Source organism: Oikopleura dioica, chromosome XSR, assembly GCF_907165135.1.
Source record: "Oikopleura dioica chromosome XSR, OKI2018_I68_1.0, whole genome shotgun sequence".
Classification (NCBI taxonomy): domain Eukaryota; kingdom Metazoa; phylum Chordata; class Appendicularia; order Copelata; family Oikopleuridae; genus Oikopleura; species Oikopleura dioica.
The window spans coordinates 11,560,940-11,582,642 of record NC_137294.1 but is presented as its reverse complement, the minus strand read 5'-3'; the positions used below and the strand labels follow the sequence as shown (position 1 = coordinate 11,582,642).

Below are 21,703 nucleotides of genomic sequence, written 5' to 3'. Positions count from 1 at the left end.
TCTTAATTGCCAAAGGTTTATAGAATGACCGAAAATTAAAAAGCTCAAGCTTTCAAGCTCTTCTTTTATTACAACGTCTTTTTGTCTGATTCATTAGACAGCAGCTACAGTAGGTAAATACGAAAAGAGTAAAAATACACGAGCAAGAGGGCTGTTGAGAATAAACGAAGCGATTTTTCATTTTTTGCATTAGAGGTGACTACCTGTAATTTGTAACTGTAACAATGGTTATGTATAACGATGATTATACATATGAATATCTACAAGAGACTCGCGAGTATGTTACAGTAGTTTCTCGAGAAATAAGACCACGAGACTGGATTTTAAGTTGAAACCAGAAGCGTTTTCTGACTTCATTTGGTAGGAATTTACTAACACTGAGAAGCTCAAAACTCATTTGTGAGGAATTTGAAAGAAAAAAAGCTAAACTAGATTTTATTCTGAATTGAGAATTTTAGGGGTTTTCTACCTCCGTTACCGTTATTTATTCTGTAGCAGTAAAAATAGAATAGTAAGATGATGATGAAAGTGAGGATTTTAACGATGATAAATGATAATTAAAAAATAAGGGTTTCCAAGCATTAACCACTCCAAAAAATATAAGGATGAAATGAAATGTCCGAAATTGCGTTCCAGCGAAAGAAATATGTGAAAAAATTGAACAGTCTGAGAACGAGAAAATTTTGGACGAACTTTGGTTTCTTTTTGGAATGGAATTATTTCTGGATCATTTTATCGTTGTGTGTTTGGGGCGTGTTTTTTGTTCCTTTTTGTCGCTTTACATGTATTGGTAAAATAGTAATAGTTAATTTAGTCAATTTTACAGGGAGAGGCGGAGAGACACACAGCAGGAGCGCACCTTTACAGTAGTTGTTGTGTTTGTTTCACGTTTTCTACAGTTGTCTACAGTCTCTCTTCACTACAGTTGCGTCGAGCTTACAGAATGGCCGCCGTGGAGTAGGAAAGTGAACCAGTGCCCGATCTTCTCCGTCAGCCACCTGAACGGCGTCCCGATCATCGTAATCAACTCCGTCACTGAGCTTTTGACGAGATCGGGGTACTGAAAATGAATCCGTGAATGAATGAAGCAATCAACTTGCTTACCAGATGCGTGAAGAGTGCTAAAGCGGCTGTTATACTGAATAAAACCGCCGTAAAAATGATGAAAAATGGCAGATCCTTCTTTGGGTAAACAGAGATCGGATGAAAATCGGGCAGCAAATCGCGATCGTGCACTTCTGTCGACTGAGGATACGGGTAGAAAAGATGGCCCTTCTCCAACGGATACTAAAATAAGAAGAAATTGGTGCTGGGGAATCGAAAAAAGGATCTTACGGGGATCATTTTGAATGTTCCTTCCCAAGTGGAGTGAAGTAAGTTTAACGCTCCGTCTATCCTTTTCCAGTGCTGTAGGTGATGGAAGGCGTACGCGACGGCTTCCGAGTCCCCTCGTTTGAGAATGTGCTCTGGTGGGAGAATGAGGCTCTTTTGCTCGAGGAGATACTTGGGCACGTGTGGATTAAACTCGACTGCTCTGTGGATGGCGTCCATTGCGTGGAACTCTTGCGATGTTGGCCCCCGTCTTCCCGCTACTTCGGCAGAGAAATTTTGAGAAACAGAACGGGCTTTTAGGAGAGCGGCTGTGTAACAAATCGTTGCACTTTTTGGAAGATTGATGTCGTCGTAACGAGCCAGTGTAGCCTTAAATTATGTAAAAATTGAAGAGAAGGTATCAATTCTAACCTGCGCGTTGGCATAGTCCCCCAGCTCAAGATAGCACTCTATTAGGTTTTCCCCGAGCGACGCATTCAACCAGTTCACATTTGGCGGCTCTTTGGTGAGTTCTTTGAACACTTTCGCCGCTTCTTTGACTCGGCCAAGTTTGCGCCAGCACATCGCCAGGCGTCGTTTGACGTAAATTAAAACTGTGTGGTCTCGTTTGAGTTCAAGCTCGCAGCATCGTCCGTTGCTCTGATTATAACTTTGCAGGGTCTTTTTGTGGCGGGCTTCGGCGGCGACCAGCGCACTCTGGAAGTAACTCTCGGCTTCTGCCACTGTCGATGCTTTTTCTTCGCCCAGGAGGATCAGTGCTGAATTTCACGAGTTGATTCGCGCCTTTCCAAAATAAAAGTGTACCTGATGGATTGTCCGGTTCAATTTGCAGCGCGCTTTGAGCAGCTTCGATTCTGGCCTTGACGTAGCGCTCCCTCCAGGCGCCGGTCATGATGCTATCGGCTTTGCGGTCCTTGTCCGAGTCGCAAGTGAAGAATGTCTGGTGGTCTTGGGCGGAGAGGTTGAGATCGTAGAATGTTAGTGCTTGTTTCTTCGTGGCCGAGTAGTAGCGCTCGTACTCGGCGCCGCGCAGCAGATTCATTGGATTTTGCCACACTTTGCACTCGAAGCCGGGCTTGAAAGAGTACTGAAATGAAGAGAGAATTCTTGCTTACCTTTTCGCAAGAGCCAAGGGGATCGCTTGGATCTGGATTTATCAGAGGCCCAAGATGATTTAAACTCATTTGCTCGATGAAGCTTTGACCGTTTCTTTTGAAGTACCACCACTCGAAGACGAGTATTAACCCTAAAGCTACGGTACAAAGGCGTGTTAGATTGATAAGTACCTGATAGAAAGGAGGAGGTTCCAGTGAGAGCGACGTAAAATTTAGGAGAAAGATTTTGAAAGAGATCGGGCAGTTGTTGGAGAAATTGAAGCATTTTCGTGTGCAGCTCGAAGAAGTAGACAACTGCGAAGAGTATGACTACCCACATCACCCTTGGGAGAAATTGTTAAAAAGAGATGGAAGAGAATCTAACGCACCAAAAATATGTGAGGAGATACGAGAAAGCTGAGCGACCAGGCCGACTCGCCATGTCTAAACAAACTGAACGACTTAATTTTAATCCTTTTTTAGTATCTGCTTTTTTACTGAAAGAAATCTACAAGCTCTCTAAGGTTCGTGTTAAAGGGAAAGGACAAGAAGGCTAAATGCTCTCTTTACTAGTTTAGGGGACTCGTTTAGGGGGGAGAGTTAAGTAGGGGGAGGGATGGTGATAAGGTCTAGTAGGTAGACTCTGCTGCTGAATAAATATCATCCTGCAAAGAATCAATAGAGAATTTTGAGTTTCCGTCCGTTTCGAATGCTTTATTTTTATCAAAGCCTAAATTTTAGAATTTCAAATTCACAAATGTACAATTATTAAGGAATCAAATTGGAAACAAATGGGATGACGTAGCTATTAACAGAATAAACGGTGAAGAATGAAATGAAGGAATATCTTGATACTTTTCAGATAATCTCGATTTTGATGGCAGATTTTGGTTATTTACAGAAATGAGGCGATAAAACGGATTTGGAAGTTTTTGTATGTAATATTTTCGAAGTTAATTTTCCACGCGTCGTTTCTTTGTGGAAGAGGCGTTTTCAAGTGAAGTGGATGCTGATGGCGCGCGTTTTCGATGAGAAAGGATTGATTCGTGGCCAGGTCCGGGGTTGTTTTCCTTCGCCGGGTTGGATGAGATCGGGGAGAAGCTTTCCATGTGCTTGTGGATCTAGAATTATTACGATAGATTGTCGAGTTGTTTCGAATACGCTTACGTGGTGGAATTGGTTGAAATATTGCTGATTCTTCTTTGACAATCGGCGGATTTGCGAATACTTGATGCGGCGGATTATCGTTCCGAATTTTACTTTGAACTCGCATTCCACGATGTCTGCTCGTCGCACTTTGACGATTCCTGGCACCCAAACCGGTCCGCCCTCTTTCATCTCTTCGACGAGAATGTCCATTCCGGGCCGCATTTTCTTCTTCTGCAGCGGCTTGGCAAGCTCCAACTGGACTTGTTTATGGAAGAAGAACCAGTTTTCCTTGTTTTCTGGCTTGGCGTACTTTTCCTCCGCCATTTTTTTCGCGGCTATCGCTTCCTTTTTCGAGTACGGCTTGATGTCATCCTCGTAAGTGTTTTTCTGCACATATCCGTCGAAAAACTTCATTTTGTAGATGATCCAGCCGAGTTTGTCACGCGAGCGGCTTTGGAGAACCCCCGGGTAGTAGACGCCATCTCTAATTAATGTATTATCAGATGAGTAACAGTCTGTTTAAACAATTCTGGCGCTTATCAGAAGAATTTTCGGCTAAATTTGAACGAAAACCTTGTAAAATTACAAGAACCCAGTAAGTGATAGTCTGTAATTGCAAGCTACAGTAAATATTTCTTACTAGCACTCCTGTTTTGCAGAGATACAGGATGAAAATTACAGTCCTTTTGCAATTTTACCGATTTTTCGCCCCAATTTAGTCTAAAAATTAATCGCCAGCTTTTCAAAAGATAACTGTATAAACGAGTTATCTCTAGTCTTACTTGTAGTATTTGGCCAAGACCTGGCCATCCTCAGGGAGGTATTTCGGATAGGTCCATGGAGCTCTCTTGGATCGGTCAATTTTCGCCATCTTTTGCTCCTGACGATATGATGAAACTAATCGGAGTCTTAAGTTTAATAAGCTGCTAGAAAATCTCTAAGTCTTCACCTTTCAACTTCGCAAAAGAAAAATCAATCTGGCGCCTCTTTGAAAATATAACGGTTTGCGATTTGAGCATCGTTTTAGCAGCCTAGCAAGATAAAAATCATGCTCTTTCTTCACCGATCATGATCAACATCGAACTCCGCCGAATTCTCAAATCCTCGAGAACGGGCTCGACTATCTTTGCTTCCAATGGAATAAAGCATAATTCTGAAAGACACGATGATGATCTGGTTTGAACAGATTTATCTCTGTATTTTTTTATTTTTAATAATGAGGGACAAGGATTCAGTTGATCGGATTTTGAGCGTGCGAAGATGCAATAATCTTACTCTTCGCAGTAATAAATAATTTTAGACTAGAAATTAGGGACAGTTGTTATTTCTTCTTCTTCTTCTTCTTTTCGACGACTTGGCTTTTTAGAGGGGTTTTCATTTGATCCTTATTCTTTACTGTTCTTCTGCTCATAGCTCTCTGCCCTGCAACAGCGAATAGGTACTGCAATTAGTCAAACTAAATTCAAATTTTAACAGAGGGCCGCTTGCAGCTTCTATTAAAAGTAAAATTGAAGCCGCACAAAGAGCGGCTATTTCGCTATTTCTCCTCGAAGCCGCAAGCAGCTTCTCAGTTATTAAAATTGTCAGTCAAGGATATTTCTGAAATTATTCATGCTTTTTGATAATGAGTCTTGGTTGCCTGCAGAAAACGGTACGAAAAAAGGGTTGAATGATGAATATGGTGATTTATTCTGTAATAAATAAAATGCCAAAACCCGCAGCTTGGAAGTAATCTAAAGCTCAGTCTCGACAATGTGGAGGTTCATGTCTTCGACGGTGGGAATGCCGAGGTCCTCGAGAGTGGGCGCCAATTCCTGCATGACCCAGTCGTAGACGTCTTCTCGGTCGCCGCACTTGAGTCGGATCAACTCCAAGGTTCGCATGGCGGCGGGGAAGTTGTTGAATCGTCGGCAAGCGTAGAGCATGGCCTGAATTTCAAACAATGAATTCGAGATCAAAGAACAATGAAAAAAGGCTTTCGTATGAAAGATAGGAGCGCATAATTTACACTGTAAATTTTACAGTGAATTTGTGTTGGAGAGTTTCATGGTGGCCAAGAGTGGGTTAAGAAATTCTAGAGGCCAGGTGGTACTTTCTTATCGAGCACCAAACTCAAATAGGGAAATATTTAGAAAATTGGACTCTTCTAACTTTCACGCTTGATGAGGAAGCACCAGGTGACCTCTAGAATTTTCTAATTCACTCTCAGCCACAACAAAGCTCTCCACTAAATGATCACTGTACGTTTCACGCCCTTTTCTTGAACAGGAATCGATAAATTATTTTCAGAAACGAGAAAATACAAATCGAGAAGCCACTTGAGGCTTTGAGTCAAACTATTTTAGCCGCACTTTGCGCGGCTTTATTTAATTTTGCTCGAAGGCGCAAGCGACTTTTCAATTCATAATCTTTCTTATTTTGTTGTTACCTGGTAGACGACGGGGTCAAAGAGCAAATCGTCGGAGAAGAGGTGCTGCGCGCCGAGTCGGTAGTTGTAGTAATCGCAGTCGGGGTGGTCGAAGTACTCAACCCAGGCGGCCATGACGTCGTCTCGTCGAAGTGGGGCAGCGGGAGCGGCCGAGTTCAAAGAAGCAGAAACAGTCAATCGACGAGTCTGGGCGGTCAAGGCCGGTCGGAGAGCGCGGAATAACGACATCGGAAATCTGAAAACAGAAAATCCTTTAGTTCCCTTCGGAAAGCACCAATCCAAAGTTTGAACATAAAACAGGAATCAAGGAAGAGAACAGACTAACATAAACAGTGAAGAAGATTTTCTCGCAATTAAAAAGTTAAACAAGTTAAAAAGAATATCATAATAGTGACCGATTAATATTAGTTTGATTTAGAAAATGTTCCATAGATAATGATCAAAAAGTAAATTTAAAATTGGTTTAATTTAATAATAATACTTTTTCGAGGAGTTTTTTTAATCTTCATCGAACTTAAGTTCAGCCAACTCTAGAATTTTTGAAATAAAAAAAGATATTTTTCGTTCAATTCTTCGTCCATTCTATCTCTCTCTTTACGAATAGTAATTCTGTTTCTTTTCGTTTTTCGCGATTTTTTTTAAATCGAGCTTAGTCACCGCCTTGAGCGCAATTGTCAATTGGCGAGGCCGAGTGAGTCATTTTTCTTCGCGCCGCCGCTTCTACTTCTTTTGGCGAATTCTAGAGCCGAGGAGGGAAAGCGGGCAGTCTTCAGAAATTCATCTTGTGCGGCATTTGACCCTTGGAAAGCGAGAACTTCTGCGAGAGATAGTCGCCCATGTAGGGAATCCGCTTGATCGAGTCTAAAACCGCTTCGTCGACTTTTCGCTGCAGCGATTTTCGCTCTTCGCTAACTTCGTCTTTTTCCTTGTCACCAACATCTTCTAGCACTGATTCCAGCGTCGCTTTCGGTTTCTGAAAATCACATTTTTATTTGAGAAAAATTACGATTCGAATTAGATTCGCGAAATAAGCTATTTTTCAATAAGGGTGTCGACTTCTTATAAAAGATTTTTACCAATATGGGTTTCTCAGTAAATTCGACAGACCTTCACATTGAAAATCTTTAAGGGTATCTCTTTGAAATTGCTTCAGAGAACATTGAACTCATGTTCCCAATCAGATACCCTTAATACCACCATCCTAAACTGCAACCAGTATCAGGGAGGAGATATGAAGGGTATCCACTCGGTTTCGATGAGAAACTCGCTCTGAGGAAATTTCGAAGGGATATCCTCAAGAAAACCCAAGGTCACACTTTATCAAAATGAGTCAGAAACGTAAATTCATAAGAATCTTTTATCATAAATCGACATCCTTATTGCAAAGTGAAAATGGATAACAGAGCCTACATTTTCGAAAAAATCCGAAACTGCCTTGAAAAAGGCAATTGATAATATTCGAAAACGAAGTTCTAGAAAATTCACCTTTTTCGTGCAAAAATAGGAGTCGTCGACAAAAGGCGGCACTTGGAAGTCCTCGGTCGATAACGGAAGAGATGTGGTAGTTGTAATTGTGGTTTTTTGATGGACGCGGCGGAGGGGGACTCCGTTCAAACTGTAAGGCCCTGTAATGAGCAACAGGCCCGATTGGCGCATTTGTTTGATGAAGACGACGCGTTTTCCTCGGTGGCGTCCGGTCAACAGAATCAGAATTTGGCCGCTCTCTGAAAATATTTTTTGAATTTGGAAGTTCACTTGAATTCAAACCGCACGCGGCTTTATGAATCATCAGTCGGAAATGAACATTCTAGCCGCCTTACGTGGGGCCTTTTTTGTGTTTTCTTGAAGCCGCGAGCGGCTCCTCGATTTTTGACGTTTCAAATTGAAAATTGGAGACATGGAAGAGTACCTAGAGAGCAGGAGTCTCTCTTCTTTTCAGAAAAAGATTTCGCCGGATCAGAGTTTTTCTTCTTTTTCTTCTTGAAAAAGGGCGTTTGTTCGTTTTGATCCCCCTTTTCGGTTCTTGACTCAGGAAGACTCCTTTTGATCGCGATTTTCTTACAGTAAGCTTCCGACATAATTATTTCTTCTTACATCTGTTGCTTTTTGCTGAAAAAAAACCTGTCAAATTCGAATCTTGCTGAATATAAATGAGAAAACAAGAGTCGAAATAGATGACAAAAATTCAACCCTTTTGATGCATTATTTCTTTACTAAAGAAGCAAATTTATGGAAAGTAAAATAGTTCTTTTCCAAAAACCGCGGACCGAACCTTGCGTGGGCGTTAAAACTGCAACTGCACTCACGGAAAACCATTCTCTACGGATTTTCCATTCGCGCGCTATGATTGGTCGCGCGCGGGTATGACTCATCGCAAAGCGGAGGCGTCTCCACAGTTGCAATTTTCTTCATTTGGCCGACTATTCTTGCGCCGATTAATTACTGGCAGCTTTAAAAAAGACTATCGGAAAAATGTGGATCCGTAAGTACTCTTTGACACTACGTCAACAATATTTTTACAAAGAAAAAGCTCCTATTTAGTTTGAAAATTAGTAATGTCGTAATCAAACTTGTTCGGTAGCAAATAGGACTCCCGAATTACTGAAAAGCTCGAGAAGCCGCTCGCGGCTTCGAGCAACGGGCTCAGCAACCTGTCTAGAAAACCTGAGTCAGGTTTCTGACGGTGGGTGAATCTATCTGTTTCATCATTTCTGGTGAAGCCGCTTTGCGGCTTTATTCTTTAAGAAAGCGGCTACGCGGCTTTATTTTTAAGAAAGCGGCTACGCGGCTTTCACCAATGATCTTCCGGAACCCTAATTTAGGTTTTCTGCACAGGTTACCGTGGCCAGTTAAAGCATTCTGGAATTCTTTTTGTTATTGAACTCCTTTAGTTCGCACAGAATGTTTAAAATAAGGCCCTCTAGGAGTCAGTTTATTCAACTGAAAGTGGCAGTTTCAAAAATGGTATTCACAAAAGCAGTGATTCTAGCTCTGATAGTGGATTTCTTAAAAACTTCTCATTCTTTATCAGGGTCGGTGTAGGTCTTTCGTGTTCCATTGTGGTTGAAATTTTTGCCCAAGTAGCTGAAAAGTTTCTTTTTCGCAGTTTCGATTTCCTTGCCCTTTTCGGACTCTGGGTTTCGTTCGTCGATCCTCTTTTCCGCCAGCTGCCGTTTCAGCTTCTCTTTTATGCTTATTTCCTCCTTTGAAAGGAACAGCGTCGGTTTTTCTTTCTAAAATGAAGATATGAAAAACAGTTTTCTCCAAAACGGCGTAAAGTAGTCTTAAAATTACCGGAATGACCCTGATCCGCATTTTCTTTTTAAAATCGGCGTCATTAATGTTCACAAGCTCCGTGTGTTCGGTCTTCAGAACCAGCGGCTCGCTGTTGTAAAGCTGGCGCAAATGAGTTGAAACATCGGCCAACAATTCCTCCGGCGTTGATGGGAGGCAGCCGAATCTCTGAAAAAGGAATGTCCGATAATAGTAATTAGTAAATTACTGATAATTAGCAATCTAGTCCATTTCAACCTTACCCGCATAACTTGATTCAACTGACTTTCAGAATTCAGCCGCGCCTGCAAATTCTCGTAATTGTATTCGAAACATGGCCGTCTTCTGGCCTAAATATTTTTTAAACACCCACTCCTTATCGTCGTCCAAGATTGTCGATTAAACTCCGGAATGAGACCCCGAGATTGTGCATTTTCCGAAAATTAACAATCTCGGGCTCAGAACTCGAAGTTTAATCTACAATTTTGGACAATTTAATTTCCCGAAATAATTTTAGAAAAGTTACCCCTCTTTACCTTTCTTTTCGCAGCACCAACAAGTTTTTCCTCCTCCTCCTCTTCACTTTCTTCACTGGAAGATTCAGTTTCTGGTTTAGGCTCTTCCTTGATTTTTTCTGAAAAATCATGTCAAAGACGAAAAGCTCTCACGGAATAACTTTATCTAAGTAACGATGAAACAGAAAAGCCGCCCTCAATGCGGCTTTAAGATTCCTTAACTCGAAGCCGCAAGCGGCTTCTCGATTTTTTTAACCTCTTGATCTGAGAACCTGTTTTTTTAATAACTCGGGCACTTTTTCGTCTAATTTGACTCGGTGCGTCCATGATCATGATTTTCTTGATTTTTGGCTTTTCATTTCGGATAGGAGAAATTCTGAAATCGAAGCAAGAAGAGTTAAATTCTCAGTCACTAACGTATTTGCGGCTTTATTTTCTAGCTTGCGAGGTCTTCCTCTGCCGCGTTTTTGTTCAGTAGAGGGAGGTAGACTCGACTTCATCTTTGATAATCCACTTGGGCCGGGCATTTCTAGGGAATTATATTAGCGGAAGGCATTCAAATATTAGGTTTTCTGATAGCGTTTTTAATCCTGAATGGTTGATGAAAATCGAAACCACTCAAAGCGCGATTTTTATCAATCATTCAGGACTTAAAAGACGATTGAATTACTGTAGCCTCAGCTCGGCAACCTGTGAAGAAAACCTGAGTCAGGGCTTCGAAAGAGCTTTCATAAAAACCGCGTAGAGTTTTTCAAAAACTCAACGCTCCTTCAGAATCCTGACTCAGGTTTCCTACACAGGTTGCCGAGCCGAGACTGCAGCTTTCACAGAATACCTGTCTCATGTAAAGCACGGGCGCGTGTTCTACGAACACTGTTTTCTCCGGGCTTAGCCTCATTTTTCTTCGTTTCGCTTTTCATCTGATCATCCTTGATTTCTCCCCTAAATTAAAAAAAAAACAACTGAAAGCTCGAAATCAACGATCGACATACGGAACTTTATCTTCGCCAATTTTTGTTCGCTTTGTCGGATCCTGATCCTTTTCATTTTCTTTCTCGAACTTGAGTCTTCTCGAACAGCGGGGAGAATCAGTCCTTCTCTTTCCTGATCTGTTGTCACTGAGTTGACTGCATTTGGCGAGGAGAACTTCTTGAGGCAGTTGCGACAGCTCTGTTTCATTGCTGGGACATTCGCCTACCGAGTCAAGTTCTTTTTCCATTCTGAAAAGGAAAGGACATTCAAATGGAGATCTAATTTTGATCCAAAATTTCGGGCGATTCACTTAATACTTTTTTCTGATCAAATGAGTCATTATCCGGACCGGCCAATCAAAAGATCTGACCACAGATGACATAATTTTCGCCTTTGATTTGAAAAAACACTGAAATTCCATCGAAAAGACAAATTCCGCGAGAAATAGCGCCACCTTTCAGCGAGGAATCTTTTGCGCCATCGCTGGATTCGATTGGTCGGCGCTGATCACTGTCGCCATTGATCATTCTGACTCAAGCCAGCGCCCACTGCTTTTTTGCCCTCGCGGGAAAGTTACTACGTTTTCCTTTTTTCTCTTCTCAAAAAGAAAAAGTCCGAAAAGAGACCGTTTTTCTCGCGAAAAAAAAGAGATTGCCAAAAAGAAAAAAGAAAGAATAAGAAGAAAGACCATCCGCCAATCCGGATGGTCGACGAAAAACCCACGAAAAAAGTAATATTCTAAGAAAAACTAATTTTTTTTATAATTATTTTAAAATTTCTCTTCTTTTTTTTACTTTCTGCTTTTCTAGGTTCAACAAACGAAGGTAAAAGAATGTCGCTTTGAATTGATTGTTAGTTTCTCGATAAATTGTAAATTGAATTGTTGATTGTGCATTTGATTGTTTTTTCACCATTTTCTGGGATTTGATAAAAATTATCACTTTCTGGTTGATTTTGATTATCATTTTTGTCGAGAAAACCGCTCTTTTGATGTCAATTTCTAACAAAAATCGTAGCTTGAATCAATTTAAAACTTCTGGTCTCGGAATCATCTGGAAATTGCGCTTTTAGCACTCTTATTTCTTCACTTTTTTCACTGCTGAGTTCAGCAACCTGTGTAGAATTCCTGACTCATGGCTTTAAAAAGACTAAAAACACAGGTTTATACACAGGTTGCCGAGCCCAGGCACTACAGCGTGAATTTTTCCGTTTTTTCGGGGCCCAATTCCGAGTCCAGTTCAATCTCTCAAAGTAACGCATGGAAAATTAATTGTTCACTATTGCCTTGATCAGTTTTTAAGATTTTGTTTAGTGGATAAACCTCTTGAATCCATGAAGATTGGAGACAAAGTGCTCGTCAAAGATGGAATCAATTCTAAAACTGGCAAGGTAGTTCAAAACTTCCCAAAAATCTTCACTTCTTACCCTTTTCTTTTTTCCCAGAGTGTCGAACACCCAGCGAAAGTGGTGAATATCGACCGAGAATTGCGCCGCTTCAAAGTCCACTACTTGGGCTGGCGAAAGAGCTACGATGTGGAGTTCGACTTCGACACGACTGAAGTCGTCTTTTCCAATGCGCCGGAGCCCGTGATGATCGAGCCGCGCTTCAAGCCCGAGGAGAAGATCATCGCGCTCTTCCGCAAAGACGGGCAGCGCTACGCCGGCGTCATCAAAAAGGCCGACGCCAATCCGGTCACTCCGATGTACGTTGTGCGCTTCTACGACGGGGTTCGTCAGTCCAAAACGCCCGAGACGGACATTTCCCCCTACAGCGAGGAGGAAGCGCAAAAGGGCATCGAATACGCAAACGAGCAGTACAACAAGCCCCACGTCAACAAACTCAAATTACTTAATCCCGAAGACTTGACCGAGGAGGATTATAATCAAAAAAGAACTACCCGACGAGGCGGCAGCTCGAACACTTCTCCAGTGAGCTCCACTTCTCGATCACGAGGCTCCAGCAGAGCATCCCGATCTCAACGCTCCGCAAAGCCCTCTCCAGCCAACTCTAGAAAGCCAAGCCTGACGGAAATGACCCCTGAGCCAGAAGTTGAAACTCCCGCTGTAAAAGACAAAACTCCAGAAAGAACAGTAAAGAAAACGCCGGCGAAAAGTAACTCCAAGTCAAGATCGAAGACTCCAGTTAAAACTCAAACTCCAGCTAGTCCAAAGAAAGCAGCAAAAAGAGAATTGGAAAGACCAGCCTCTCCTGTCTCTGAAATTCTTGATCTGACAACTGAAGACTCTGAAAATGACTCGAAAAAGAAAGAAGATGAAAATGCGCGGGGACGATCAAAGACCAGAAAGTCGACCACTACCAGCAAACCAGCTTCCATTTCGCCCAAAAAGATCGACTCGCCGAAGAAAAATAAAAATGATGCTGTCATCGTCAAGGAGGATTCACCAAAAACGCCTAAACGAACACTACGAAGCGCTATACCTGAAGCAGCTGAACCTGAGCAAGAAGAGATGACCGTCGAGAGTCCGGCCAAGTCTAGAAAAATAGAAGAAAGCGCATCTCGACGAAGCAGTCCTCGAAAAGCAGGAAAGATTGAAGAGAATCACTCGGTAAATGAACCGAAGAAACCGGAAGAGGAGAAATCAATCTTGACGAATGTGAAGAAAGAGACTCGTCGTGTTTCGAGGCGATCGGTAGGAAATGCTCCTCCCTTGATAAAGTCTGCTTCTGCCCCAGCGATAGGCCGAGCACGTAGCACTCGTCAAGCTTTGCCAGCGCCACTGTTGCCAGCGTTGCCGCTTGGAATAGGAAAATCTCTTCTTTCGCCTGCGAGCTCCATTGATAGCAGCCCCTCACCTTCGAGACGATCGAAGAGAATCCCAACTGGCGCTGAATTGCTGCAGACTTTGCTTGGTGCGGATGGCTATGGGAAGAAAGTGCGCATTTTCTCGATGGGCGGCTGGTATCAAGCGAAGATCATCGCCCCGCCCCGGAACAAGAAAGGAGAACTAACCGTAGAAGATCGCAAGAGCACTCATCTTTATGTGCATTTCTGCAACTGGCCACAGCGCTTTGACGACTGGTTCGAGTGCACACCGGAGTTCGTCCAATACGAGCCTGTAGTCGAGGAAGCCCCAGTAAAACACACCTTTAAAATCGGAGATCGCGTGCTCGCCGAATGGAAGGCGCAAAAGAACAGCGAAGGCCGTTGGTTCGCCGCTACTGTTGTCGGCCTCCCTCCTCGCCACTATGAAGTTCTGTTCGACGACCAGGTCAAGAGTACCGTCACTTTTGATCGGGTGAAAGCGATGAGTGCCAAAGAAGAAAAGATCGCGAACAAGGTAATGAATTCTATTCGATCGTCTTTTCAACCCTTTCTTAGACTTTGGCGAATTTCTTCAAAGAACTTAGCGGTGAACTGCCCGTCCCAATTGAAGAGACTTTGGAAGACCTAGATCCGGAATCGAAGCCAGTCCGACAGCGAAGGTCCATCTACGGGTAAGACTCTTTCATCCATCTGAATTAATCGTTAAATCATCCTCTAGTTCTCCTACAAAGCGACAAGCATCGCCAATTGTCTCTCCAAATGTCACTCAACGCAAACGAGCCAAAACTGATTCTGTCGTTGATGAAAATGAAGAAACTCCCGCTCCCGTCAAGCCAGCAGATGTGCAAGAAGATGAAGAAGTGCCAGCGCCCAAGAATCTTAGATCGAAGGCAACGGAGCCAAAGACAGAAGAGAAGGAAGTCAAGAATGTTCCCAAGGCTCTGGCGACCCAAACTGTGGCACAGAAGGAAGCAAAAGAAAACTCGAAGGAAGAACAAAAGGTCACGGAAATAGAGGACTCATCATCAAGTCTTTCCGTCGATTTGACCGTCGAAAAAGAGAAGCCACAGAGAGGGCGCAGCCGTCTGGCAAAAGAACTTGAGCAGATTCGAATTAAGGCTGAGAGAGAAGGAGTCGACCTAGAAAAGAACTCGAGTAGACGAAAAACATCGCGTCGAGCATCTGTTTCAGCCATGCGTTCTCCGTCCCCAGCGAGGTCGAAAAGATCAGCAAGTCCAGCCCTTTCGATTGGATCAAACGACTCCGGCACCATCAAAACCCGAACCCAAGAGAAGGTCCCAATTACACTGCCAGATTATGACGTCGGCGATCTTCTTTGGTGTCGATGGACAGACTGTAGAGTTTACGGAGGCGTCGTTATTTCCGTCAACGAGAAAAACTATTCTGTGCGTTTTGCCCTGGACGGTCTTGAATTCAAAATACCTTTTCCGCAAGTTGAAGGGTACTGGCAGCCAGAACTGAGGCCTCAAGAAGACTTCCACTTCTTTTACGAAAATCTTTACAAGGAAAAAGACGACCAAAGTAATTACAACTCTCGAAAGCTTCTTCAATTGATTTTATTTTATTTTAGGAGTGAAATCGGCGCTCATCGCTGCAAAGGCAAAGTACGAGGCACTCAACCCACCAAAAAAATCGAAAAAGAATGCGAAGGACGCGAAGAAAGAGGCAGTTGAAACGACTCCAGCGCCAAAAACGAACGCGCCAAAGTTAAAGCCAACGGCAACGAAGCCTCCAACGAAGCTAACCTCGAAATCTAGCAAAGACAAATCGCTCGGCAGTCTAGTCCAACGACTGGCGAAAAAGAAGGAAGAGGAAGAAGGTGCACTTTTGCCAATAGCTGAAGCGCCAGCTAAAGAGCAAGCAGCCCCAGTATCGGGACAGAAAAAATCGCGAAAAACATCGAAACCGAGTCGATTGTCCCAAGAACCCGTCATTCAAAAGCCATTATCGCTTTTGGAAAAGGCAGAGAGGGCGGCTGAACTTCCGAAAAAAGAGCTGGAAGAAGGCAAAGAGGTTCCAAAGGAAAAGGAAGCTGTTGCTAAAGAGAAGAAAACTCCCGTCGAAGAAAGCTTCGCTGTTGGTAATGCCAAAACTATCGCCAATACAGATGGTAAAATTTTCAACTTATCTTCATCGCTAATAAACCTTTTCAGTGGAATCGTCTATGGATATAACTGTGGATAAGGATGAAGACCAGGACACTCCAGCACAATCCCAGACATCCACTGACTCGCAAACGACTCCAGAAGAGAAGCTGCCGTCTTCCCCAGTCAAGTCACCAGTCAGGTAAATATTTTTGCGATTTTACAGTTGTCAATTCATGTTTTAAGACGATCTCGACGGGTGCGTGAGAAGAGCCAGACGGAATCTGAAACAGCCGCTAGCCCAGCTCGAGCACCATCCCCAGAGAAGCCAGTGGCTGCTCTTCCGAGATCGAAGTCTCCAGCAGCAGTATCTACGGAAGAACGATCCATCACTTCTCCAAAGAAGATTACTTCACCCGCTCGTGCTCGTGTGACGCCTAAAGCGGAGCCAGAGTCGCCAACAAAAACAGTTCTCCCACCGGACACAAAAGAAATCATCAGAGAAATTCCAGCTTCTCCGGAGAAACCACTTTCTCCAGCTGCAAGAGGCCGATCGTCTTCTCCAGCAAAAGCACGATCTCCTGCCCGAAATCAAAAGCAACACACTTCGCCAGCTCGTGCAAAATCCCCGGCACAAGCGACTCCTGCGGATTTGAAATCGCCTGGACGGCCGGCGAAATTGCAGAAGCAAAAGTCTCCTGCTCGCGCTGCGGCCCCAAAGCTAGCAGAAAGCGCCTCAGCTCCAGTTCAACCTCAAGAAGAAGCAGCGAAAAAAGGAGAAGATATAATTGCCACTCGAACTCGTCGTCGAACCAACACTGTTACTTCTTTATCACCCTCTCGGTCACCTGCCGTCAGAGGACGAAAGGTAAAAATTGCTAAAAATATTGATTTTAACTAATTTCGTTTTAGCGAAAGAACTCCGAGGCAAAAGCCGAAACGCGTGTTTCAAAGCTGCGAAAAACATCGATTTCCGCTCAACCATCTCCATCCAGTTCTCCGATCCAAGAAGCTCCTACTTTCGATGCGTCGGAAATGGTGAAAGATCTGCTCTTCGATCTACTTGGCCAGGTGATCAAGAAGAGCAACGCGAAGACATATCGACTGAAAGCGAAGGAGAAACGGGAGGCTTTGGCGAAGGCTCTTAAAAATAAGAAGGATCAAGAATGTAAGTGCTGCTCTTTCTTAAAGATAATTGAGCTTTTATTTAGTGACCTTGGCATCAGGACCAACCCGCCATCACTGTCCGGTGAACGACTGCGAAAAGAGTTTCAGAAAAGAGACTGGTTTGGCTAGCCATCTGAGGCATTATCACAAGGATTATCTTCGGGAGAACTACGCTGAGGAGTTTGGAAGCACCGATGACGAGTCAGCGATGGAAGTCGCTTCGGCAGAGTCGGCTGATGAAGGCGAGGAAAGCTGGGCACCCGCTCCTGCCGTGGAGAATGAACAGACGGAACAGACTGGAGCGATTCTTGCACCAGCAATTCCAGAGCCTCCTCAGGAAGTAAAAGACCCTGAATATCGCACTCTGCCGACTACTGGGTCGCTGCATGATATAGTGATCCCTGAATTCCCCGATGACATCTTCAACGAGATCGACATGACGGATTCGGCGCTAATGAATGATTCAGTGCCAAAAACAATGTACAGGTGCACCTGCGGGTGGGAAGGCGACCATGAGTTTTATCAAAGCGATTACTACAAAGGTCACAAGTGAGTATCGCTTGATTCAATTTACACTTACTCTTATTCAACATTTATCAACCTTTCATTTATCTGTTTATAAGTAAGCGAATCTACCGGCGCCACTGTTGCAAGCGGCCTCGTGCTGCTAGAAACCTCAAATCCACACATCAGCTAAAGGCTTGGGTCGATAAGCGCCCATTTCTTGCCTTTTTATTCTAAGTATAATATTCATACTTCATCCCCTAATTACGCATGTTTGCTGCAAGTGGTGTAGTCGCACGAAGAGACTATCGTCCATTCAGACGATACAGTCAGATTTTAGTTTTATACCGAGTGTTTTAGCGGGACAATTTCCGCTAAAACAAATCGGATACAATTAAATTCAGTGTTGTAAAGGTGAAAGTAAGAATCTAAGCTCTCCTGCTTTGCTTTCATATTTTTACGTTGCTGGTGTTTATGACTGAAAAGTGGGATTTGATTTCGAATCCACTAATCAGCTGATTTTGATTCATGGAGTTCCAGAATCGAAAATAATATAAATTATATTATATAATGCTTAACTTGATGACAAACGATCTGCTCCCTGATCAGCAGATTGATCGAAAACTCAAGTTTACACTTGTTGGCTAATTGTTGATTTCATCCGCTCACTCTTTGTTTCCCATTTTCGTGGCGATTATTGACCCCAATCGAACAGGAGAAAAATCGCATGATCGATCACGGCGACTACTTTGACGGTCTTAAGTCTTCGTACTGGACGAATGAGTCCGTCGTCGAAATCTGTAAAATGTTGAACCAGGGGATAAACGCCGAGTTCAACGGACGAAAAAAGCGCGACGGTATGGTCGACGAGATTAAAAATGATCTTGCCACGCAGGAGCTACCTCCCGGCATTTCTATGGAAGATTATAAACAATTCGTCGATAAACTTTATAAACACGAGAGGGAGCTCGCCTCCCCTCACCCATCTAGCGCTGATGAGACTTCTAGCCTCGCTGAAGCTACTCCATCTTCTAAGGGAGATCCTAAAGGAAAGATTTGAAACATTCGCATGTTTTTTATATCTTTCTTTTTCAGAAATACAGTTTTTTAAAGAAAAAAGAGAATGATGTGAAAGTTTTTTCTTTTACGAAATGATTGAACCATTTTTTTCTCGAAAGAATCGTATTTTTTCACACAAAACTTCACTCCCAGTTATCACACAATTTATGAGTTTGTTTCGATCTTGAAATTAGAAAAACGTGACTCGTCGAAAAACGCCGTCACTGACTCTCTTTCTAGCCCCAACTGCCTCTTAGCTTTCGACAACCCGTACCAAGATATTGACGACAGGACCGTCAATTGGCTCAGCTCGAATCCAAATGACACGAGCTCTGATTTCATTCAATACAGCGCTGAGCCGAGGGATCCGGAAAATGAGCCATGTCCTGTTGTGTACGAAGATCCGACAAGGATCTACCTCAACTCGGCGCCGAGTAATCCGCCAGAACAACCCCCACCCGTCAAGGACGCTGCCCAAGAACTTCAGGAGCTCTTTGACAAGGCGGGCGTCACAGTTGTTCCTAACGATCAACCCTCCGAAATCGACCGTCCAGGCCCGTCCGGCATCAAAGAAATGAACATGTTGCCAGCTTCCGAAGTGCCGCCGACAAATAGACCACTGCCTGTCTACGTAATCAATCAGAACGCCGGCACTATAAAAGAGAAAAAAGTGCAAGAAAAGGAAAACGCACAGCTTGATCCTTCGATGATCGCTGGTCCCTCAGGTCTCAATCAAATGGGCACTTTACCTTCCGCAGAAAAACAGGATAAACCCTTCAGTTTGGACGATATCGTTATGGTAAGTTTCCTGTTTGTATTTTTATTCATAAAGATTATTTTCTATAGGAGGTTCTGCAGCCAGTTACACCTTCTAGCGTCACAAGTTCCATGTATAACTACGACGACGGCAACAGTACCTCGGATCCAGCTTGGAAAACCGAGAAGATCTTAAAGAAGGAAAAGAAAGAAAAAAAGAAGAAGAGCGAAAGGAGGGAACGTCGAAAACTCCAGAAACTGGAGAACGTCGACTTGTCCAAGTACGACCAGCAATCCGCCGCAATTTTAGAGAATTTCAAAGAAAAGTGAGTTCTGCTTTCGTTCTAATTGTAAAATTAACACTTTATTCAGGAAAGTTTCGCTCGACAGAACTATCGAGCAGGTGAAAAAAGACGACGAGCGGAGCAAGGGTTTGAACGAGACGGTGGAATTGATCAAGTTCCATCACACCCAGCGACCGAAGCCGAAAGTAGAAGAGCCGAAGAAGGTCAAGGAGCGAAAGCCGAAAGAAAAGAAAAAGAAGAAACAGCCAAAGCCAGAGGAAACATTTAGCAGCCTATTTGGGGTAAGTCGAACAGTGAAAATTATAAGAAATTGAATATAAAAAATAGATTGAATGCTAGAATTGACCCTTTTATTTTCAGGAAACTCTAATGGCTCCGTCCAAAAAGAGAAAGGAGGAACGGCCTCGAAAGCCCTCGAAGGAAGAAAAACTCCTGAAACGCTTCCAAGAGGGCCAATTTGCACGCAAGCCTTCCAAGTGATAGCGAATTGATGTTCAGACAGTTTCAAGTTCCACCCAAAAATCTTTCAAATTATTATATTATTAATTAAGTTCAGTTCCTGACCCTCACTCCTCCCCTCCCCACTTTATAACCAAATTTAGAAGTTTAGGATTAAAATATTAGTATACAAAAATTCGCATCTATGCTGCCCATTTACCGACTGAAAACATTTGACAAAAACTGACATTGAAAACATCAATAAAGTTATCAAAATAAACTGCTATCAAAAAGTATCAAATCTTGTTTTTTGAGTACTGAATTGTATTTGAATGAAATTAAGTTTCTGTGTTTTGAAAGTTGTAGACATCATGAGTCTGAAACAATGAAAACCTGTGTCTAGAAAAATTGAAAAGGACGCCATTTGATCGTCGGTAGAGGTTAGCGGCCGCGAGATGAGAAAAGTTAGTGAAGTGCGGCTGGACGAGGACAATTTAGTTTACACTGTTTGCGACGATTTAGGCATCAAGGTAGCAATTGAACATGAAAAAACAAATACTAACATGGCTAAATAGTAAACGGAGACTTCAGATCTACAACCTCGATCCTCTGGCTGAAATCGGCCGGCTAGACACGGGCAGCACCGTTTCGGCATGCAACATCTCGCGCAGCAACATTCTCTCCTTCGTTTCGGGAGGCGAGCGACCCAAGTTTTCGCAAAACACGCTGGTCATTCACGACGCCGAGAAGGACTCGCTTGTCATGGACTTTACTTTCGGCGAGCCAGTTCTCAAGACGCTTCTGACGAAAGATACAGGTATTTCATTCCTCAATTCATCTTTCGATCTTTGATTTTGTAATAAAAAATTCAGCAATCGCGTTGTTAAAAACGATGTGTTACGCTTACTCTGTTCCTGATGGTCGTCTCCTAGTAGAAGCGCCCACAAGAAACAACAGATTCAAGCCAATTCACTTCAGAGGAAATCGACTCGCTATAGGAGGGCACAAACAAGGTTCAGTTCATGTAAGCCCTCTTTCTTTTTTCCCAATTATGAATGATTCAGGTCTACGATATTGGTTCGTTGAGAGAACGGAAGAGCAGCTCCCCACCCGTGCAAATTTACGCTCATCAGGGCGAAATAGCGATCGTCCGTTTAAACACGTCCGGAACGAAGCTGGCTACTGCTTCTGATAAAGGAACGCTTATTCGAGTTTGGGACACGAACACGAAGCAACGACTCATTGAATTTCGCCGTGGTGCTGACCCTGCTCAGATTTACTCGATCGGTGAGACACCACTGATTTTGATGATCTTTTTAACCGTTAAATTTTTAAGCGTTTTCGAAGGACTCTGCTTTTTTGGCTGCAACTGGAGATAAAGGAACGCTGCATCTATTCGCACTAAAAGACAAAGTTTTGAACAAGTAAGAAAACTCACTTTTGAGGAGCAGTCTTTAATTTTAATTAAAGAACTTCCGCTTTTGCTCGGGCTGGCCGCGTGGCAATGATTCCAACTCAGTACACGGACTCGCTTTGGGCGCTGGCGACGGGCCCGATTCCCGAAGAAACGGAGAGCCACGTCTGCTTCATGAACCAGAATCGCATCGCTGTTGTTGCCGTCGACGGGACAGTTCACCTCTTCCAGTTCTCGACCGACGGCGCTCTCAATCGAGTAGAAGTTCGCAACGCCAACGAGTTGGACATTCACGACGACAATTGGTGAAAACACCTTTTTTGTTTCTTCCTGCCAGTCTTTTTCTTCAATTCGAATAAATTCTTATTCATATTCTGAAAACCCTTCACTTTGTTTTTTTAATTTA

The 21,703-nt window shown here is 43.2% G+C and overlaps 8 protein-coding genes across 12 annotated transcripts; 3 read left to right on the top strand and 5 right to left on the bottom strand.

Annotated features, from left to right (window-relative positions):
• Positions 1-52: 52 nt before the first annotated feature.
• On the bottom strand, positions 53-2,882 carry LOC145706547 (suppressor of tumorigenicity 7 protein homolog). Its single transcript, XM_081783960.1, has 8 exons — positions 2,816-2,882; positions 2,619-2,770; positions 2,448-2,578; positions 2,137-2,407; positions 1,744-2,090; positions 1,336-1,701; positions 1,105-1,287; positions 53-1,060 (listed from the first exon to the last, which is right to left on the bottom strand). The coding sequence occupies exons 1-8, from the start codon at positions 2,866-2,868 to the stop codon at positions 920-922; spliced, it is 1,644 nt and encodes a 547-aa protein (XP_081640086.1). The 5' UTR covers positions 2,869-2,882; the 3' UTR covers positions 53-919.
• Positions 2,883-2,923: 41 nt separating this feature from the next.
• Positions 2,924-4,732, bottom strand: LOC145710060 (uncharacterized). Of its 2 annotated transcripts, none has more exons than XM_081787747.1 (4): positions 4,525-4,732; positions 4,358-4,483; positions 3,594-4,059; positions 2,924-3,547 (listed from the first exon to the last, which is right to left on the bottom strand). In XM_081787747.1, the coding sequence occupies exons 2-4, from the start codon at positions 4,444-4,446 to the stop codon at positions 3,380-3,382; spliced, it is 723 nt and encodes a 240-aa protein (XP_081643873.1). In that variant the 5' UTR covers positions 4,447-4,483; positions 4,525-4,732; the 3' UTR covers positions 2,924-3,379. The 2 variants fall into 2 exon arrangements, with proteins under 2 accessions (XP_081643873.1, XP_081643872.1); XM_081787746.1 differs by having other exon boundaries at positions 4,358-4,472.
• A 508-nt stretch (positions 4,733-5,240) lies between these two features.
• On the bottom strand, positions 5,241-6,240 carry LOC145710059 (cytochrome c oxidase subunit 5A, mitochondrial-like). Its single transcript, XM_081787745.1, has 2 exons — positions 6,004-6,240; positions 5,241-5,503 (listed from the first exon to the last, which is right to left on the bottom strand). Exons 1-2 carry the CDS (start codon positions 6,229-6,231, stop codon positions 5,309-5,311), a joined length of 423 nt encoding a protein of 140 aa, XP_081643871.1. The 5' UTR covers positions 6,232-6,240; the 3' UTR covers positions 5,241-5,308.
• Positions 6,241-6,312: 72 nt separating this feature from the next.
• On the bottom strand, positions 6,313-8,342 carry LOC145710058 (large ribosomal subunit protein eL6-like). Its single transcript, XM_081787744.1, has 4 exons — positions 8,276-8,342; positions 7,913-8,112; positions 7,489-7,727; positions 6,313-6,976 (listed from the first exon to the last, which is right to left on the bottom strand). The coding sequence occupies exons 2-4, from the start codon at positions 8,079-8,081 to the stop codon at positions 6,773-6,775; spliced, it is 612 nt and encodes a 203-aa protein (XP_081643870.1). The 5' UTR covers positions 8,082-8,112; positions 8,276-8,342; the 3' UTR covers positions 6,313-6,772.
• Positions 8,343-8,348: 6 nt separating this feature from the next.
• LOC145710056 (uncharacterized) lies at positions 8,349-18,525 on the top strand. Of its 4 annotated transcripts, none has more exons than XM_081787740.1 (13): positions 11,219-11,493; positions 11,573-11,587; positions 12,076-12,152; positions 12,207-14,063; positions 14,105-14,220; positions 14,268-15,091; positions 15,141-15,680; positions 15,724-15,856; positions 15,901-16,522; positions 16,567-16,822; positions 16,866-17,370; positions 17,445-17,520; positions 18,041-18,525. In XM_081787740.1, the coding sequence occupies exons 3-13, from the start codon at positions 12,096-12,098 to the stop codon at positions 18,383-18,385; spliced, it is 5,331 nt and encodes a 1,776-aa protein (XP_081643866.1). In that variant the 5' UTR covers positions 11,219-11,493; positions 11,573-11,587; positions 12,076-12,095; the 3' UTR covers positions 18,386-18,525. The 4 variants fall into 4 exon arrangements, with proteins under 4 accessions (XP_081643864.1, XP_081643866.1, XP_081643868.1 ...); XM_081787742.1 differs by having other exon boundaries at positions 11,573-11,614; XM_081787738.1 differs by lacking the exons at positions 11,219-11,493; positions 11,573-11,587 and adding an exon at positions 8,349-8,485.
• Positions 9,021-11,023, bottom strand: LOC145706848 (uncharacterized). The gene is made up of 8 exons (XM_081784297.1): positions 10,784-11,023; positions 10,627-10,733; positions 10,209-10,320; positions 10,064-10,167; positions 9,813-9,910; positions 9,540-9,626; positions 9,298-9,465; positions 9,021-9,236 (listed from the first exon to the last, which is right to left on the bottom strand). Exons 1-8 carry the CDS (start codon positions 11,008-11,010, stop codon positions 9,021-9,023), a joined length of 1,119 nt encoding a protein of 372 aa, XP_081640423.1. The 5' UTR covers positions 11,011-11,023.
• Positions 18,526-18,566: 41 nt separating the features above from the next.
• Positions 18,567-20,171, top strand: LOC145710057 (uncharacterized). Its single transcript, XM_081787743.1, has 4 exons — positions 18,567-19,183; positions 19,231-19,466; positions 19,513-19,726; positions 19,806-20,171. Exons 1-4 carry the CDS (start codon positions 18,959-18,961, stop codon positions 19,923-19,925), a joined length of 795 nt encoding a protein of 264 aa, XP_081643869.1. The 5' UTR covers positions 18,567-18,958; the 3' UTR covers positions 19,926-20,171.
• Positions 20,172-20,284: 113 nt separating this feature from the next.
• On the top strand, positions 20,285-21,670 carry LOC145706768 (WD repeat domain phosphoinositide-interacting protein 4-like). Its single transcript, XM_081784208.1, has 6 exons — positions 20,285-20,413; positions 20,475-20,700; positions 20,756-20,907; positions 20,948-21,170; positions 21,220-21,307; positions 21,354-21,670. Exons 1-6 carry the CDS (start codon positions 20,339-20,341, stop codon positions 21,604-21,606), a joined length of 1,017 nt encoding a protein of 338 aa, XP_081640334.1. The 5' UTR covers positions 20,285-20,338; the 3' UTR covers positions 21,607-21,670.
• The last annotated feature ends 33 nt before the right edge of the window (positions 21,671-21,703 follow it).

Coding starts and splice junctions, on each gene's coding strand:
- LOC145706547 (XM_081783960.1), bottom strand. CDS start 2,868: ATGGCGAGTCGGCCTGGTCGCTCAGCTTTCTCGTATCTCCTCACATAT. Junction 2,771..2,815: donor TATCTCCTCACATATTTTTG/GTGCGTTAGATT, acceptor ATTTCTCCCAAG/GGTGATGTGGGTAGTCATAC. Junction 2,091..2,136: donor TGAACCGGACAATCCATCAG/GTACACTTTTAT, acceptor CGTGAAATTCAG/CACTGATCCTCCTGGGCGAA.
- LOC145710060 (XM_081787746.1), bottom strand. CDS start 4,594: ATGCTCAAATCGCAAACCGTTATATTTTCAAAGAGGCGCCAGATTGAT. Junction 4,060..4,357: donor GTCTTGGCCAAATACTACAA/GTAAGACTAGAG, acceptor TACATTAATTAG/AGATGGCGTCTACTACCCGG. Junction 3,548..3,593: donor ATTTCAACCAATTCCACCAC/GTAAGCGTATTC, acceptor TAATAATTCTAG/ATCCACAAGCACATGGAAAG.
- LOC145710059 (XM_081787745.1), bottom strand. CDS start 6,231: ATGTCGTTATTCCGCGCTCTCCGACCGGCCTTGACCGCCCAGACTCGT. Junction 5,504..6,003: donor TTGACCCCGTCGTCTACCAG/GTAACAACAAAA, acceptor TTTGAAATTCAG/GCCATGCTCTACGCTTGCCG.
- LOC145710058 (XM_081787744.1), bottom strand. CDS start 8,081: ATGTCGGAAGCTTACTGTAAGAAAATCGCGATCAAAAGGAGTCTTCCT. Junction 7,728..7,912: donor GAGAGACTCCTGCTCTCTAG/GTACTCTTCCAT, acceptor AAATATTTTCAG/AGAGCGGCCAAATTCTGATT. Junction 6,977..7,488: donor CCTATTTTTGCACGAAAAAG/GTGAATTTTCTA, acceptor TGTGATTTTCAG/AAACCGAAAGCGACGCTGGA.
- LOC145710056 (XM_081787738.1), top strand. Junction 14,221..14,267: donor CAGCGAAGGTCCATCTACGG/GTAAGACTCTTT, acceptor ATCATCCTCTAG/TTCTCCTACAAAGCGACAAG. Junction 15,681..15,723: donor AACTATCGCCAATACAGATG/GTAAAATTTTCA, acceptor AAACCTTTTCAG/TGGAATCGTCTATGGATATA.
- LOC145706848 (XM_081784297.1), bottom strand. CDS start 11,010: ATGGAAAAAGAACTTGACTCGGTAGGCGAATGTCCCAGCAATGAAACA. Junction 10,168..10,208: donor GAAAATAAAGCCGCAAATAC/GTTAGTGACTGA, acceptor CTTCGATTTCAG/AATTTCTCCTATCCGAAATG. Junction 9,237..9,297: donor TGCGGATCAGGGTCATTCCG/GTAATTTTAAGA, acceptor TCTTCATTTTAG/AAAGAAAAACCGACGCTGTT.
- LOC145710057 (XM_081787743.1), top strand. CDS start 18,959: ATGAACATGTTGCCAGCTTCCGAAGTGCCGCCGACAAATAGACCACTG. Junction 19,467..19,512: donor TTAGAGAATTTCAAAGAAAA/GTGAGTTCTGCT, acceptor CACTTTATTCAG/GAAAGTTTCGCTCGACAGAA. Junction 19,727..19,805: donor CATTTAGCAGCCTATTTGGG/GTAAGTCGAACA, acceptor TTTTATTTTCAG/GAAACTCTAATGGCTCCGTC.
- LOC145706768 (XM_081784208.1), top strand. CDS start 20,339: ATGAGAAAAGTTAGTGAAGTGCGGCTGGACGAGGACAATTTAGTTTAC. Junction 20,414..20,474: donor GCGACGATTTAGGCATCAAG/GTAGCAATTGAA, acceptor CGGAGACTTCAG/ATCTACAACCTCGATCCTCT. Junction 20,701..20,755: donor GCTTCTGACGAAAGATACAG/GTATTTCATTCC, acceptor TAAAAAATTCAG/CAATCGCGTTGTTAAAAACG.